This window comes from Dryobates pubescens, chromosome 5, assembly GCF_014839835.1.
Source record: "Dryobates pubescens isolate bDryPub1 chromosome 5, bDryPub1.pri, whole genome shotgun sequence".
Classification (NCBI taxonomy): domain Eukaryota; kingdom Metazoa; phylum Chordata; class Aves; order Piciformes; family Picidae; genus Dryobates; species Dryobates pubescens.
This window is the reverse complement of record NC_071616.1, coordinates 15,342,445-15,359,223: the sequence shown is the minus strand read 5'-3', so window position 1 is coordinate 15,359,223 and position 16,779 is coordinate 15,342,445. Positions and strand designations below refer to the sequence as shown.

Sequence of the window (16,779 nt, the reverse complement as noted above, 5' to 3'; positions counted from 1 at the left end):
GAACCCAAGAGCACAACCACTTCCCTAATCCTTTTGGCCATACCATTGTTGATCCAGGCCTGTTGTTGGCCTTCTTTGCTACCTGTGCAAACTGCTGCCTCATCATCATCTAACTGCTTCCATTTGGTCAATTTAGCTGCCATAAAAAGGGGCTGTCTGCCTCCACTTTTAGCTGATGCCACTGGGATAATTTTCAAACAGCTCCTCTTTACGCATGGGAGACATCCTCTGACAACTGTCCTAGTGCAGGAATCTCTCTCTGCTTTTTGAGGTTCCCTGGTCCCATGCTCTCCTGGACTTTAAGGTAACTTTGTCCCTAAATTGGATATGGATGCGATGGATGAAGCACTTGGTGGGTTAAAGAACGGGCCTGATGGTCAAACAGACTCATTAACAGCTCGATGTCCAAGTGGAGAGCAGTGACAATTAGTGTTCTTCAAGGGTCAGTACTGGGACCAGTGCTGTTTAACACCTTTGCTGGTGACACGAACACTGGGATCAAGCCCCCCTCACTGACAACACCAAGCTGAGTGGTGTGGTCCATGCTGGATGAAAGGGATGCCAGCCACAGGGACCTGGACAGGCTTGAGAAATAGGTGTATGCAAACCTCTTGAAATTCAACAAGGCAAAGTGCAAGGTCCTGCACCTGGGTTGAAGCAATCCCAAACACAAGTACAGGCTGGGGGATGAAGGGATTGAGAACAGCCAAGGAGAACAGGAGAGTGTTGGTGAAGGAAAAACTGAACAGCAGCCATCAGTGTGTGCTTGCAACCCAGAAAGTCAGTCACATCCTGGACTACATCTCCAGCATCATGAGCAGCAGTAGAAGGGGATTCTGCCCTTCTACTCTGATGAGGCCTCCATCTGAAGTGATGGGACCAGCTCTGGAGTCCTCAGCACAGCAGAGACATGAACCTGTTGGAGCAGGGGCAGAGGAGACCACAACGAGGTGAAGACAGGCAGGTAAAACTTGTGGCTTTTCAGTACTTAAAGGGGCCAACAGTAGAGGAGGCACTCTATGACTGCAATGATAGGACAAGGGGTAACAGACTAAACTTTAAGAGGGGAGATTTAGATTAGGTAGTAGGAAGAAATTCTTACCTGTGAGGGTGGTGAGATACTGGAACAGGTTGCCCAGAGGATATGTGAATGCTCCATCCCTGAAGGTGTTCAAGAGCAGATGGGATGAAACTTTGAGCAACCTGGTCTAGTGGAAGGTGTCCCTGCCCACAGCAAGGGGGTTAGAACCTTATGATCCCTGAGTTCCCTCACAACCCAAACCATTCTAAGATTCTGTATTATCCCAAACTACTTAAACACTTAGCTCATTTGCTTATTTCCCCATTGAGAAACTTCCAACAATCCTCCTGTTTCAGTGACCATTCCTTCAGCACTCCAATTCCCTTTCAGAGAAAGATGAAAAATGAAATGGCAAAGGGAAAGCAACAGTGAAAAATCAGTTCCCACCTCCAGCTGGTGTCTGGAAGAGGGATGGGTGTTGCTAGCCTTAGCTTACAGTTTGAACTTCAAGAATGAGCTATAACTACTGCCAGGGCTTCAGGGAACAGTTTGCCACCTTTCATCCTCCTCCAGGATAATGCTCTGCTTACAGCTCACTGCTTACATCACCACAGTGCTCAGAAATGGACTTTTACTGAATTTTCTTGTTCCAAGTACACTTGGCTGAAGCACTCAGACCTGTATGAGCTGCATTCAAATGGTTGTCACACTCAACTGAACCAGAGATTTGCATCTTCACACTCCTGACACAAAGACAAGAGGAAATTTTCATACTAATCAGAAAACAAATCAACAACCCTTACATCCACAGAAACATGAAACTCTTGTTGCCTCTCCGGTTGAACTACACCTTATGCCACCTGTTTTGTCTCAGAGTGACGGGGAAAGATCTAAAATGGCTGTCAAAGCTGCCAGGGAGATGCTTTTAAGGGGTTTGTTTCCTGGCAAATCTAGAGTTAATCTAATGTATTTGTCTGTCAGCTGAACATGCCCGGACTAATCCAATTAGGATAACAAGGAGCAGCCAGAAGTAGAGTCTGGTACAGTTCTGTTCCAGCTCAACATTTAGGTAAGCTGCACAGTGGTTCAGTCAACCCACAGGCACACCTCTTGGAGGGAAACTGGAAATAAAAAATAAAAATGAGGTGGAGTGCCAGATGCCCTTCAGAGCAGCAACAGCTCAGCCTCTACATTTTAATTCTGTTTACTCCCAACAGCTGCAGCAGTCAGCTCCTAGGGAGCACAAAGGCAACACACACTGCCAAATTCCAGTATCATAAGGTACACAGCATCGATCTGCAAGTATTGGCTACACCACTCTGCACGTCTAAAGAAACACAGGCTCAAAACGTAGAGTTGTTCTGGTTTGAAAGGACCTTTAAGATCATAAAGGTCAAACATTACCTAATGCTACCAAGTCTGTTGCTAAACCATGTCCCACCTATGCATCTTTCAAATGCCTCCAGGGACGGCTACTCCACTACATCCCCGGCCAGCTTATTCCAGGGCTTGACAACCCTTTCAGTGAAGCTTCTTCTAATACCAAACCTACACCGCCCCTGGCACAACTTGAGGATGTTTCACCTTCTCCTGTCACTTGTTCCTTGGGAGAAGAGACCAACCCCCACCTGGCATCAACCTCCCTTCAGGGAGTCGCAGAGATCGAGGAGGTCTCCCCTCTGTCTCTTCTTGAGACTTAACAACCCCAATTTCTTCAGCTGCTCCTCACAAGGCTTGTGGCTCTACACATTTTTGATGCTGAGAGTGGTGAAAATGTGGTCCAGGCTGCCCAGAGAGGTGGTAGATTCCCCACACCTGGAACCATTCCAGGTCAGGTTTGATGGGGTTCTGAACCACCTACTCCAGTGGCACACATCCCTACTGATTGCAGAGGGGTTGGACTAGATCACCTTTAAAGGTCCCTTCCCATCAAAACCATTCCATGATTCTGTGACAGTAAACATTTTAAACCTCATTTACTCCTTGCAATAATTAAATGCCAGCTCAGCTAAAGCCTCTTCCTGGACTTAAGCAGTGGAGGAGTGACTACCACTTGCCCTCCCCTGGCTGAGCAAGATTTGCTCAAGGCTATGCAAGGCACAGGACTCCACTGCAATAATCCCCATGTCAGAGAAAAGATGCTCTTTAAATTCAGAGATACACAACTCAATGCTCCTCAAGTTACAGGGAAAGCGCACAGGGATAAACAGATTTTATTCATAAATTGTTTGGGGGAAAGGAAATTTACTGATATAAAAAGAGGCAAGAAATGAAATTACTTTCTTACTGTCAACCCATCTAGGCAGCTTTATAAATCCAGACCATAACTGCTAAGAAAAATTTTACTTACCCTGGGCTGTAATGAATGGTTCATTTCAGAACTGTACAGAAAACACTTCTGTAGCCATCTTGCAACCAAATTCCTAGCTACACATTACACAAGCACCTTACAATGATCAAGAGGGAGGTCACTCCTCTGTGTATACATGAATCTGGTAGGATGCGTGCAGTCAATCACACGTGACACAGTTAAACAGGTTTGTAGTCAAGCTTGGACTCCAGCTTCTTAGAATCAGCCACTTTTCTAACAGCCTTCATGAAGTCTTCCTGAACCACGAAGTCATGATCAGCACGGATAGCAAACATCCCTGTGAGGAGCAATTTAACAGCGTGAGTAAGTGGGTGCTCCTTGCAGCAACAGTGCGGAGAGGACACCACATAGAATCACAGAATGGTCTTTTCCAACCAAAACAGTTGAGATCCAACCATCAGCCTAACGCCACCATGGCCATTAACCCACGTCCCCAAGTGCCATGTCCACACACTTCTTGAACATCTCCATGGACGGAGACTCCACCACTTCCCTGGGCAGCCTGTTCCAATGCCTGACCACTCTTGCAGGAAAGACATTGTTCCTAGTATCAAATCTAGAGATTCACTCAGATTGAGGTAAAAACAGAACCGAGTTACAGGTCTTGGGTGATGGAAAGAGGAGTGAACTTCAATGAAGTCACCTTCATGAGTAGGTGATCAATTGTAACTCATTTTAAACTACAAGGTGTATTTACTGTGTAACTCAGCCTTCCCATGTAGGCAAACCCTAAGCATACAATGAGCTTACATGGTGGAAAAAACATGACAGTATTAACTCTCCAGTAACCCAGGTACTAATAAACTTGAATTCTCCACAAAGAGGAGAAAAATGGATGTGGATGCTGAGGAACAACCTGCTCTAGGTGAACCTGCTACAGCATGGGGATTTGAACTAGCTGTTCTCCAGAAGTCCCCTCCAACACCTAACATTCTGTGATTCTGTGGTTGTCAAACCCTGGATCAGGCTGCCCAGGACAGTGGTGGAGTCTCTGTCCCTGAAGAGATTTAAAACCCATGTAGATGTGGCACTGAGGGACGTGGCTGAGTGGTGACCTGGCAGTGCCAAGTTCACAGTTGGACTCCATCTCAGAGAACTTTTCCAGCTTTAATGATTCTGTGTCACAGCACTCAGCCAACAAGCAGTTAGAGAAAATATCATTTAGCAGCAAAAATATTAAGCCCTTTTAGCATTAACCAAGAATTAGCACATCAAAATTAAGAGTTAAGAAAATACCTGCTTCAGTACAGACGTTTCTCAAGTCTGCTCCATTAAAGCCATCTGAAAGCTTCACAATTGCTTCATAATCTATTAATGAAACACAAATGCTGATTAGGAAAAAAATTTACACTTTGTTAGGGATGCCAACAAAATACATGTCCAGCTAACAAAGAATCACTTGACTTTGATTTCAGTGCCAATAGATGGCTACCCACTAAACAAAATTAACTGAAGTCATCAGCTCCATCACCCTTTTCATTAAAACTGAAATGTGCTGCAGCCAAAAACTCACATTTTATCATTAAATCCCAAAGTGACTCACTTGTGGTTACAACCATCAACATGAAATGGGAGAAAAGCAACATCAAGACAATGTTCTCATCATTTAAATGATGCAAAAGCAGAAAACGTCTCCCAGTGATGGGAACTCAGTCCCTTTCTGCTTATAACAACTGCATCTACTTAAAAGCATTTAATATCTCAGTATGTGCTGCCATTCAGTAAGATATAGGCAGGATGGAGAGGTCAGGAGTTCAGCAAAGGCAACTGTAGAGTCCTGCACCTGGAGAATAACCCCCTACACCAGTACAGGCAAGGATTGATCTGCTGGAAAGCAGCTCTGCAGAGAAGGACTTGGGAGTGCTGGTGGACACAATGTGCTCTCTTGGACGACGCAACCATCGGTCTCTTGTGGCGCATTAAGAGTCCAACCCCCTGGTTAAAGCAAAGTCTTCCACAGCAGATTGCCCAGGATCACAGTGTCCAGATAGGTTTGGAATCTCTCCAGAGAAGACTATCTGGGCAGCCTGCTCCAGGGCTCTAGCACCCTTATACCAAAGAAGTTTATCCTCTTGGTCAGATAGAACTTCCTGGGTTCCAGTTTGTCCCTTTGTCCTGTCACTGGGCACCAGTGGAATGAATCTGACCCCATCCTCTGGCCCCCTACATGCCCTTTAGCTCTTGCTGAGCATTGAGAAGATCCCCTCTGTGTCTGCTCTTCTCCAGGTTCAACAGCCCCAGGTCTCCCAACCTTCCTCCTCACAGAGGTGTTCCAGGCCCCTCAGCATCTTTGTAGCCATTTATGAATAGAAAGGATGAACTACTTCACCCCAGGTTCATGATTAGTTTTGGAGCTTCTTCTCTCAGACATGCACATTAAAGCCAACACTGCTCCTCAGAAAAATCACCCCTTATCCCTTTCACCCTCCCCCAGCCTCCACTGCTGTGCTGCAGCTGTTTGTGCAGCCAGATGGTGAAGGAGCTCAGTTGCACTGCCCGGCCCCTGCTGTCTGAATAGCTTGTGTCAGCAGAGATGGGGCTGGGGGGGCGTTACTGAAATAAAAGGCAGCAGTTTCAAAGGCAAATCGTAATTACAGGTTTCATACAAGAAAGCTCTGAGGTGTCAGTGCTAAAGTAAGGCTCTGGCCAGCTGAAAGTAATACAGTCATGAAATAAACCTTCCTTGGTCTATCTGACAGATCCTGGTCTTCATGCTCTGGAAATTTACACCGCTACCCAAAGACAAGCTTTGTTTCAGACAACAAGACTTTCATCACACCATCTCCAAACCCCAACTGATTTTCTCCATGACTTTTAAAGATTGTTTTCTGATTTCTGCAGAGAGACATTTTCTTTCTTTGTGAGGGAAAATGAAAATACTGGATTTACTTGTATTGTTCACTCCTCTAGAAACGGGAAACTACCTGATGAGAACCACATTGATTTTCCAGTTTACAACCATGCTCTGAGGGGTGCAAAAGAAGAGTTAGCAACACTTCAATCAGGATGCAGTAAAAATTTAGAATTATGAGAGAGGAGAAGTTGTGTGGCCGGTGTAGAAGAGCAGAGTCATTGTCACAACCCACCTTCATCACAGTTTTACAAAGAGAAGTAGGAGGAATATCTAAGGTAACTTCCTACTTACCTATTTCACCATGTTTCGTGATAGGACCTGCATGAATCTTCAGAATGTCTAATCTGGCTTGCTCATTTGGCAGATCAATATCTAGAAAGAATCGCAGCTTTAGTAAGAACAGAAGCCCACAGCTGGTATGGAGAACATCCTCCTCCCAGCCACACCAAAGCAGTAACTCACGTATTTTCCTATCCAGTCTTCCAGGCCTCAAGAGTGCGGGGTCCAGAGTGTCCGGTCTGTTTGTAGCCATGATCATTTTAACTCTGTGCAGAGTATCAAATCCATCCATCTGATTCAATAGCTAACAGTAAACAGAAGTTTGGTTTTAAACAACCTAAGTCTTTCTTAATGTGATCTACCGCGCTTGCCTTCCGCATAAATATTTACACCAAGTGATAAATCACCAACAAATGCTACAAGCTAATGACAGGTTACCATCTCCCTGCATACTCAAGAGCTTAAGAGAGACACTGAAAATGCTTTGCCCAGAGAGAAAGATCTTGAGCAAAACAGAGCTGAAACGTGAAAGGCTTGGTTAAAACAATAAGGCAATGAAAACAACACAAGGAGCCAATGGTTGGCTGACACAGCCTGAGTGTATTGCAGCAAGCCCAGGACATTCAAATCAGACTTGGAGAGCAGCCTCTTGAATACTAAGCCACACACAGGGAGACATTTCATTGTGAGGATTCAAAGTACTTGCTCTTTGATCACAGACATTTAATGCTCTCTGTAAGGCAGGGACATTCTTTTGAATCGGGCAAACTGTTTGCAAACACAGGCCAAAGAAGGTTCTCATTAGCTCCAGTGTTTGTCAGCAGTGGTTTTAACATTCTGTTCACACCACCCAGTTCACCACAGCAATCAGCACAGGACAAGTAATACAACTACTTCTCAGAATCACAGAAATGTTCAGGTTGGAAAAGACCCTCAGGATCACCACATCCAACTGATAACCCTACTCTACAAGGTTCACCCCTAAACCAAGGTTCACTCCCTTCAGTTTTGAAAAAAATCAAACAGTTCTAACATTTTGTAGAGTAAGTGGTCTTGGGATGAAAGAGACAAGCTCATTTTCCCCTCTTTAAGAAAGAGAAGCCCTCCTAATTTTTAAGATACTGTAAGCAGCAGCAAAGTCAAGTTGCATCCAGAAAAGGAAATCTCTCAAACATTTTTAGCACTTTTAAAGCTCCTTTCCATTACTCTCCAAATAGAGCTCGTGGCTGAGTTACCAGGATGTGCAGCTCCCCTTGGTGAAAGCAGCACATAGTTCACTTTTAGTTAATTAACTCAGAAAAGCTTCTACCAGGCGAGATCCCAGTGGAACAATCCATATCTGGACCTTACAATAAGTAGCCAGGGATGAGACACTCACCTCCATCAGAGTCCTCTGAATTTCTCTGTCAGCTGAAGTGCCTTCAGAAAAACGGCGACCACCTGCAGCACATCAAACCCATCAGTGACAGCACTTGATGTTTGCCTCCACAGAATAGAATTCTGAAGACAGATAGGTTTCCCTTTTGAACTGGGGGGGAACCAGGGTGGTATTTAAAAGGTTAAACACACATCTTTTAAAAAATGTTTTTTAATATAGTAAAAAAATAGCCAAGGCAGAGCTGTGGTTCTGAGCTGGCTGGAACAGCTCCAGGAGGAAGCTGAAACATTTGTCCCATTATTGTAGAACTGCTAAGATAGGAAAAGACCTCCAAGATCATCAAGTCCAACCATTAAGCCAGCGCTGCCATGTCCATCACTAAGGTGTCCCTAAGTGCCACATCTACACATTTTTTGAATACTTCCAGGCACAGGGCTTTTGCCACTTCCCTTCCAGGCCTTCACCACTCTTTCAGCAAAGAGATTTTTCCTAATGTCCAACCTAAACCAACCCTGGCACACTTTGAGACCATTTCCTGTCCTATCACTTGTTACCTGAGAGAAGAGACTGAACCTGGCTCCTTTCAGGGAGCTGTAAAGAGCAGCCTCCTTCACTCCAGGCTGAACAACTCCAGTTCTCTCATCTCCTCCTCTCAAGACCTGTTCTCCAGAACCTTCACCAGATTTGTAGCCCTCCTCTGGACATGCTCATTACCTCAATGTCCCTTCTCTGGGACCAGCACACCTGCAGTCTTTTGAGAATGCAGGCTGAGAATGGCTTTAGCTAATTTTAGCATTTGAAGAAGACTCAGGCCGCCCCTCAAGCCACCAGCCTTACCAATAGCATCTATCTCATCCATGAAAATGATACATGGCTGATGATCTCGGGCATAATTGAACATCTCTCTGATCAGTCGAGCACTTTCACCAATGTACTTGTCCACTATGGAACTCGACACCACCTATTCAGGAACAAAAGATGTAAGTGAAGAGACTGGAGTGAAAACAGGTTGAGGGGGAGTGTGAGGTCAGAAGTAAACTCACCCTACCTTTAGGAAGTTGCAGTCAAGCTGGCTAGCAACAGCTCTGGCCAGAAGTGTTTTCCCTGTACCTGGACAGCAAAGAGATTGAAGCTGTTTAAATCAATGCTGCACACTGGGGATTTGAAAAAAGCAACAAGGGAAAAAAGCAACAAAACAAGGCCATTGCTACAGTCTGAGTGTGACAACTCAATGTTCATTATCCTTTCATGAGACTCACCAGGGGGGCCATAGAGCAGGCAGCCTTTTGGAGGTATTATTCCCACACGCTGGAATAATTCTGGGTTTGTAAGTGGCAGTTCTATTACCTGTGAAGAGACAGATAAACAAACTGAGACTCTGTGTATTAAACTAGATCAGCAATCCCAAGAAGCTAATGGTATTTGACAGCCTGTTTGCCAGGTACCTGTGTTCTTATTCCTCTCTGCACCGTATTTGCTGTGAGAACCACTTAAGATAGAAAATGTTTGACTGATTTAATGGCTCAATCCACAGTTCTGCTTTTGTTGTTCAGACCTCAGCTCTACAACAGCTTGTTTCTCTTAATGGCCTTTGCTTGAACCATATTTTGCTGCTGTCACAATTCATGGAATTCCAGAATGATTGGGGGTGGAAGGGACTTCAAAATTCATTTAGTTCCAACCCCCTTGCACTGACCAGGGACACCCCCATTAGACCAGATAGCTCAAGGCCTTATCCAATCTGGCCTTGAACACCTCCAGGGAAGGGGCATCCATGACCTCCCTGGTCAACCGCTTAGTGTCTCATCACCTTCACTGTAAAGAATGCCTTTTTAATATCTAGTAATACCACCACCCTAGCAGTGTTTGTACAAAATTCAATTTGCTTTGCAGGTTCTCAATTCTATGCCCTCCTACTCATCTTTATGGAACTCCCTTAGTCTAAAGGACCCTTCAAATCCTCCTCTTTAGAGGATTTTCTTCATTTTAATCCTGATCTGAACTTCTGTAAAAGCAGAGAGAAGACATAACCAGTTTGAGAACTGGGGTTTTGGTGCTCAGAACAACCTTTTTTTTGCTTCTGCAAGGTGTGTGAGCAGCACACAAATGATCTGTCACAGTCAGTTGGCTCATAATCACACTGCTGTTTGCCACAAAAGGAACTGCAAAGCTGAAAATACCCCACATTTCTACACTGAAAAAGGTGACTCAGAACACATCAGAAGTTTGTTTGAGATACTGGATACCTCCCGCAGCTCTCTGATTTGTTCTGACAAGCCTCCAATCTCTGAATATGAAACATCTCCTGGATCTTCATGAGACATGTTATAAACCAATGGATCCACTTCCCTTGGCAAATACCTGGAATGAAGAGTTAAGAGCAGACATCTGTCACTGTGCAAAGACATTCATAAGTATGAAAATTTTATGGCAAGTATGAAAATTATTCCTTCTTAATGCTTAAAAACCTGCTGAAATGTAGAGTTAAGTCAATTATTTTGAGCAGCCAAGAGCAGCCCATTTTATCCTGAACCATATATATTAGCCACTTAAATCTTTCATCCTTACTTCAGCACTTCTTGGCAGAAAACATGGTATGTGTTTGGGCCCCATCCCTGGTGACACTCAAGGTCAAACTTGATAGGGTCCTGAGCAACCTGATCTAGTTGGAGATACCCCTGCTCACCACAGGAGGGTTGGACAAGATGACATTTGAGAGACCCTTCCAACCTGATACATTCTGTGATTGCTGATCATTCCAACCTCTTGTGTAACCTACTCAGATCACTTTTCCCCTTTTATATGAGCAGAAGACTAGCTGTGGAGCAAAAACCTACCTCATGATAGTCAGAGTGGTCATATCCAGAGCAACTCTTGTCCCTGGCTTCAGCTTACTTTTGTCAAGCTAGACACAAAGAAGGCATTTTGATTAGAACCTCAACAACATCTGCTTCTAGCCAAAGTGTTTTCTGTAACTGCATCACATATAAGACAAGGCTACCAAGGTACAGGTCAACCCTGTGTTCCCACCACCACAATTCTTGGGAATGCTTAAAATGGGAATAAGTTCCCATAAGCTTTGTGGGAACACGACCTTTGGGAGAAGCAAGTCACTATCCCTAGAGATGATCGAGAAGCATGCAGACATGGCACTTTGGGACATGATTTAATAGTCATGGTAGTCTTATGTTGAAGGCTGGACTCCAATGAATTTAAATGGGTCTTCCAACCAAACCAGTTCTATGATTCTATGATCCAGAAGCTGACCTAGACCAATGAACCTGTTAGAATCACAGAATTATTTGGGTTAGAAAAGACCTTTAAGATCATTGAGAACAACCCTTAAACCCATCACTGCCAGGCCACCACTAAACCATGCCCCTCAATACCACATTTACATGTCCTCTAAACCCTCCATTGATGAGGTCTCCACCATTTCCCTGAGTAGCCTCTTCCAGGTCTTGACAACTCTTTCAGGGAAGAAACTGTTCCTTGTGTTCAATTTAAATCTACCCTGGTAACTTGAGGCCTTTTCCTCTCATCCTATCACTTGTTCTTTGGGACAACCTGTAAAAGGTTGAAACTGCATCAGATTTAGCATTGCCTGATAGATTCATGCTATTCTGCAGTAGGAAGAAAACAAACACACAAAACAAACAACCTTGACCTTGAGTTCCTTCAAAAATACATTTTAGATAGGGAAGTAATTTTGTTTCAGTATAAAAAGCCTTGTTCCCCTTCCTCAGCAGCCAAGCCACAAGGCCTTGGATCAAACACTCAACACAGGAAGGACATGGACCTGGAGTGGCTCTACAGGAAGACCGTGAAAATGATCAGGGGGCTGGAACACCTCTCCTGTGAGGACAGGCTGAGTTGAGGGAGCTGAGGTTCCTCAGTTTAGAGAACAGAAGGCTCCAGGGAGATTTAATAGCAGCTTTCCAGTACCTGAAGGGGGCCTACAAGGACGGAGAGGGACTGATCACAAAGGCCTGCAGAGATAGGATGAGGGGCAATGGTTTTAAATTAGAAAAGAATAGATTCAGATTGAATGTTAGGAACAAGTTCTTTACCATGAGAGTGGTAGGACTGGTTGCCCAGAGTAGCTGATGTCCCATCCCTGGAGATACTCCAGGTCAGCCTTGAAAATGCTTTGACCAACCTCATCACTGCAGGGGGTTTGGACTAGATGACCTTTAGAGGTCCCTTCCAATCCAAACCATTCTATGATTCTTATCAACTGTGAAACATTCCACAGGAAGTGACTTGCCTTGATATTCTGACATCCTGAAAACCACCATAGATACGGTTTGGGTTTTTTTTAGTCTCTGGTACACATTAAGGACCTTTTAAGATCAGAGTGTTTTTATTACAGGAAGTATGTACTCTACTGCCTGGCTCATGCAAGGACAATTTATTCCCCAGAATTTATCTGTTCCAACACAGAGCATCAAGACTACTTCACATGTGAAGCAGTGGAATTAAGTACACAATTATACTCCAGGAAAATATTTTCTTCTATCTAGTGAAAGAAAACAGTGAGTTTGCACTACACCCTCTTGGGATGAAGCTTAACATTAAGTCTTTAGAGCATTTCAATACCAGCAACTCTTGCATATGTTTTGTGCAAGCAAAAACGTATCCCAGGAGGTGTTTAAAAGATGCAGAGATGTGGTGCTGAGGGACATGGTTTAGCAGCAGCCTTGGAAGAGTTAGATGATGGTTGGACTCAATGATCTTAAAGGTCTTTTCCAACCAAAATGATTATATATTCCATGATTCTATAACAGCATGCTTGGGAAAAGCCATGGGTATCGGTGTACGTCCTACACAGACCAACATACCTAAAGGTACCCACATTTCTCAGACACTTTCTCTCCACAAGGAGGAGAAAAGGTCCATCCTCTCTGAAAAATACATACTCTATCGACAAAAGTTTTCCTCCCTGCTTACTGCGAAGTATTGCTAATTGTGAGCCTCCCAGACCAGGGGCACTGCCTGCAGTATTTATTGGAGTATAAAAGCATTAGAAAAACATAAAGAGATGTACAGATGCACGTGGAGAAGGATTTTTCACAAAGGCATGGAGTGCCAGGCTGAGGGCTGATGGCTTCAAATTGGAAGAAGGCAAATTGAGATTAGACATTAGGATGAAATTCTTCCCCATAAGGGTGATGAGGCACTGAACTGGGCACAGAGAAGCTGTGGAGGCTCCAAGCCTGGAAGTGTTCAAAGCCAAGTTGGATGGGGCCTTCAGCAACCTGGTCTAGTGGGAGATGTCTTCCAGAGGGGTTAGAACTAGATGATCTTTAAGGTCCCTTCCAACCTATCCATTCTGCAATTCCATGACACGTAGTTATGGAAGATTAAAATTGGTCACGTGCTGCATTCACAGCACAGCATGGAAGACCTTACCCAGTTGACTAACTATCATAGTGATGACTAATTTTCAGAGAGTTCAGAATCAGGCAGAAACAGAGTGCTTGAACTCAATGAAAAGGATAAAACACATGCAAGATTACAGGTATGCTGTGGACTGCTCTGTCTTCACTAGGAAATGACACTGGTACCAGCTGTGAAGGGCAAGCAAATACCTTTATAAAAAGCCATGCACACATTAAAGAAGAAAATACTTCAACCCAGTAGGGACCTAGCTTATGAAAAGCAATGCTAATATCTGAGACCAAATCAAACTTCTAATGAATGTTCACATAAAACAGCTACCTGACGACGGCAGCCAACCACGTATCTTGGTCCATTTGTAGCCTTCACAATGACTGAGGAGAGAAGATGAAAGAAAAAACCAAAAACCAATCAAATTGACTTGGTTCACTCTTAACCATGCTGCTGAAATACTCAGATTAATGTCTTTTCCTGCAAATACTCTCATTATTTCCCAAATCTTTAGCCAGATTTTCACTACAAAAGCTTATTTTGAGCACCTCAAAGAATGCAACAGTCCAACACTTACATTTCTCTTCCGTTAGTTGTTTAAGAACCTCACCAACAATCTGCAAAAGCATAAATACAGTATTAGCCTACAGAAAAGTGATCAGTGCAAAAGAGCATTTGATGTGTGTTTTGAGCATGGAAGATGACTGTCGGGTGTGATTTTTTTTTCTCCTGCTTCATGCCACTTGCCAGCGCTTTTATTTGTTTAACACACCTCTGTCATCAGGACACAGAAAACTTCCTTTAGCCCATCCACTTGGGCTATCTGTTCCTGTTCCCAAAACCAGGCTTAAATATGACTTCCAGGCCAGTTCACTGCCATTCACCACCACAGGCTGCTGTGACCTCATTTTTCTTACATACCTGCCCAACACTCTGCAAGGCCTTCAGATCATTTTCTGACTTTTCATACTGCTTGGTGAGCTCTTTCAGCTGTTCTCTTACTAGAAGAGGAAGCAAACAAAGGATTTTGGTAAGATTTAATTCAACAGCAACTCAGGACCAGGCCCTTTACCAGCAGGTAGAGGCAGGTCATAGGGAATCTGCACACCTATTAAGTCACCCTACTGCAAGCACATGCTCCAGGAACTGCACACCCTGAACATAACAGTGTTTCTTATTAGCATGAACACTCTGTAGATGGCATTTAAAAAACAAATCGTGAGTTTAAAAAGCTCAAATTCAAAACTATGTGTGCTTCTGTATGGCACTGACATTACCGGAGTGGGAGACACTACTGCCAGAACTATGTAACAGAGAACGTTTGCAACAGAATAATACAACGCCAACTGAAAAACTCTACATGGGAACTAGATGAGGAAAAAGAACCGCGCAGCTCGAAGGGGAGGGGAACAGGGCCTGACCATCCTGCTCGTCCACAACCAAGGGGACCCCAAGGCTCGGGCTGCCCCACCGAGCTTTTTCAGGTTATAATGGAGAGGAGCCAAGGCGCTGGTAAGAGGATCTGCGACCAGCAGCGCTCAGGCCCGGCTGCCCACCCCTCAGCCAAGACACCGGCACTGCCCCACGGGGCCCAACCAGGCCCATGACGAAGCGCGGGCAGCGGCGGCAGCGGTCGGTTTCCCTCAAAAGCTTCCTACGGCGCTCAGCGGCGGTTTTCCTTAGGGTTGCGGCCTTCCCCCCGGGCTAGTGCTCACACTCCTTGAGGCGTCCGTCGATCTCCTTGTGCTCCAGCAGCTTCTTGCGGTAGTCCTGCAGCGCCTTGTCTCTCGGGTCCGCCATGATGAGCAGCCGCCGCTCATAGGGAATGCCGGGAAGGGCCATGGCCGCCGGGGGCAGGGCCGCGCGCGCGGCACGCCCCCTGCGCGTGCCCGCCCGCCGCTCTGGCCGCGCGTCGCGGCGCCCCCTAACGACACGGAGGGAAAGGCGAGAGGGGGAAAACGCATGCGCATTGAGACTGGCAGGCAGATCCGGCCGGTCACACACACACTCCCCGCACGTACGTGCGCAAAATACCTGCCCCTGTTTACCTATAGGTGTGTATAGGTGTGCTGGAAAGGGTGGCGAAGCTGGTGAAAGATGTAGAGCACGTCTTGTGAGAAGCAGCTGAGGGAACTGGGAGTGTTTAGCCTGGAGAAAAGGAGGCTGAGCAGAGACCTTCTCACTGTATAGTTCCCAGAAGGGTTTAAGTGAGGTGGTGGTTGGTTTCTTCTCCCAAGGAACAAGTTATACAGTGAGAAGAAATGACCTCAAGCTACCCCAGAAGGGGCTTAGGTTGGATATAAGGTAAAATTGTTTCCCTAACAGGACAAGACGTAGCAGGTACAACATACAAAGTTCCATCTAAACATGAGGAGGAACTAACTTTACTTTTAAGGTGGTAAAGCACTGGAACAGGCTGCCCAGAGAGGTGGTGGAGTCTCCATCTCTGCAGGCATTCAAAATTTAACTGCATGCTGTCCTGCACAACCTGCTCTAGGTACACCTGCTCAGGCAGGGGAACTGGACTGGATGATCTCTAGAGGTCGCTTCCAACTTCTAGCATTCTGTGATTGTGTGCCCTGGAACAGGCTGACCAAGGTGGTGATGAAATCCCCATCCCTGGAGGAATTTAAAACTATCATGTAGATGTGGTACTGAGGGATAGCGGTGGACTTGGCAATGCTGGGTTAACAGTTGGCTTTGATGGTACTAAAGGTCTCTTCTAACCAAAACGATTCCAGTTTTTTTTGACATGTGCACACAGCCATGCACCACAGTGCCTGCCATGAGTGACAGCCAGACCAGGCTTCTTCAGCAGTCTCTCACAGCTCCCCTCCTCAGTCACTGTGACAGGGTTCCTTCAGATGTGGCTTTTCCTGTGCTTAAGCCACTCAGGACCTTTGCAGAGGTCAAGAAAGAAGACAAGTCACAAAACTACAACTGAGTTACACACTCCATTACCTGAACTAGGGAGGATTCATCATCAGCATTGACTGGTGACAGCTCATGGATTCAGCAGCAGCCACGGCCTGTGGGTGCAGCGGACCTCGGACACATCTTGCACAGCCAGAGCCAGGCCCAAAGCCCTGTGGGTCTGTGAGGACACGGAGGGGGCAGCGTGGGCTGCAGCAGGCCGGGGGCATTCCCTGTTCTGCTGTGCTCCTGCTCAGTGGGAGCGCATCTGCACCAGCATCTGCCTCGGAGCAGGGTCAGCTGCCACCCCTCGTTCCATAGGGGCCAGGGAACACTGCCAGATGACCGGCCCCGACCAAGTCTTTCCTTCAGCGGAGGCACACTCAGCCATCTGAGGCACTGCGAGGGGAAGGCCGGCCCTGGCACGACTCTCTCTGGGGATCCCCGTGCTGGCACAGGAGGCAGAACCCGTCCCGGCGCCCAGGGCCTCAGCCTCCCACCGACGGTCACCGGCACCTTTGCGGGCGTGGGCCCCGGGCTTATCACACGCGTCCCGCCTGCGCCGCCCCGTC

At 45.8% G+C, this 16,779-nt stretch overlaps 1 protein-coding gene across 1 annotated transcript; it reads right to left on the bottom strand.

Annotated features, from left to right (window-relative positions):
- Positions 1–3,208: 3,208 nt before the first annotated feature.
- PSMC6 (proteasome 26S subunit, ATPase 6) lies at positions 3,209–15,140 on the bottom strand. The gene is made up of 14 exons (XM_009899542.2): positions 15,010–15,140; positions 14,216–14,295; positions 13,872–13,911; positions 13,625–13,677; positions 10,741–10,808; positions 10,150–10,264; positions 9,163–9,250; positions 8,952–9,013; positions 8,741–8,864; positions 7,904–7,965; positions 6,709–6,829; positions 6,538–6,618; positions 4,629–4,700; positions 3,209–3,669 (listed from the first exon to the last, which is right to left on the bottom strand). The coding sequence occupies exons 1-14, from the start codon at positions 15,134–15,136 to the stop codon at positions 3,551–3,553; spliced, it is 1,212 nt and encodes a 403-aa protein (XP_009897844.2). The 5' UTR covers positions 15,137–15,140; the 3' UTR covers positions 3,209–3,550.
- Positions 15,141–16,779: the final 1,639 nt, after the last annotated feature.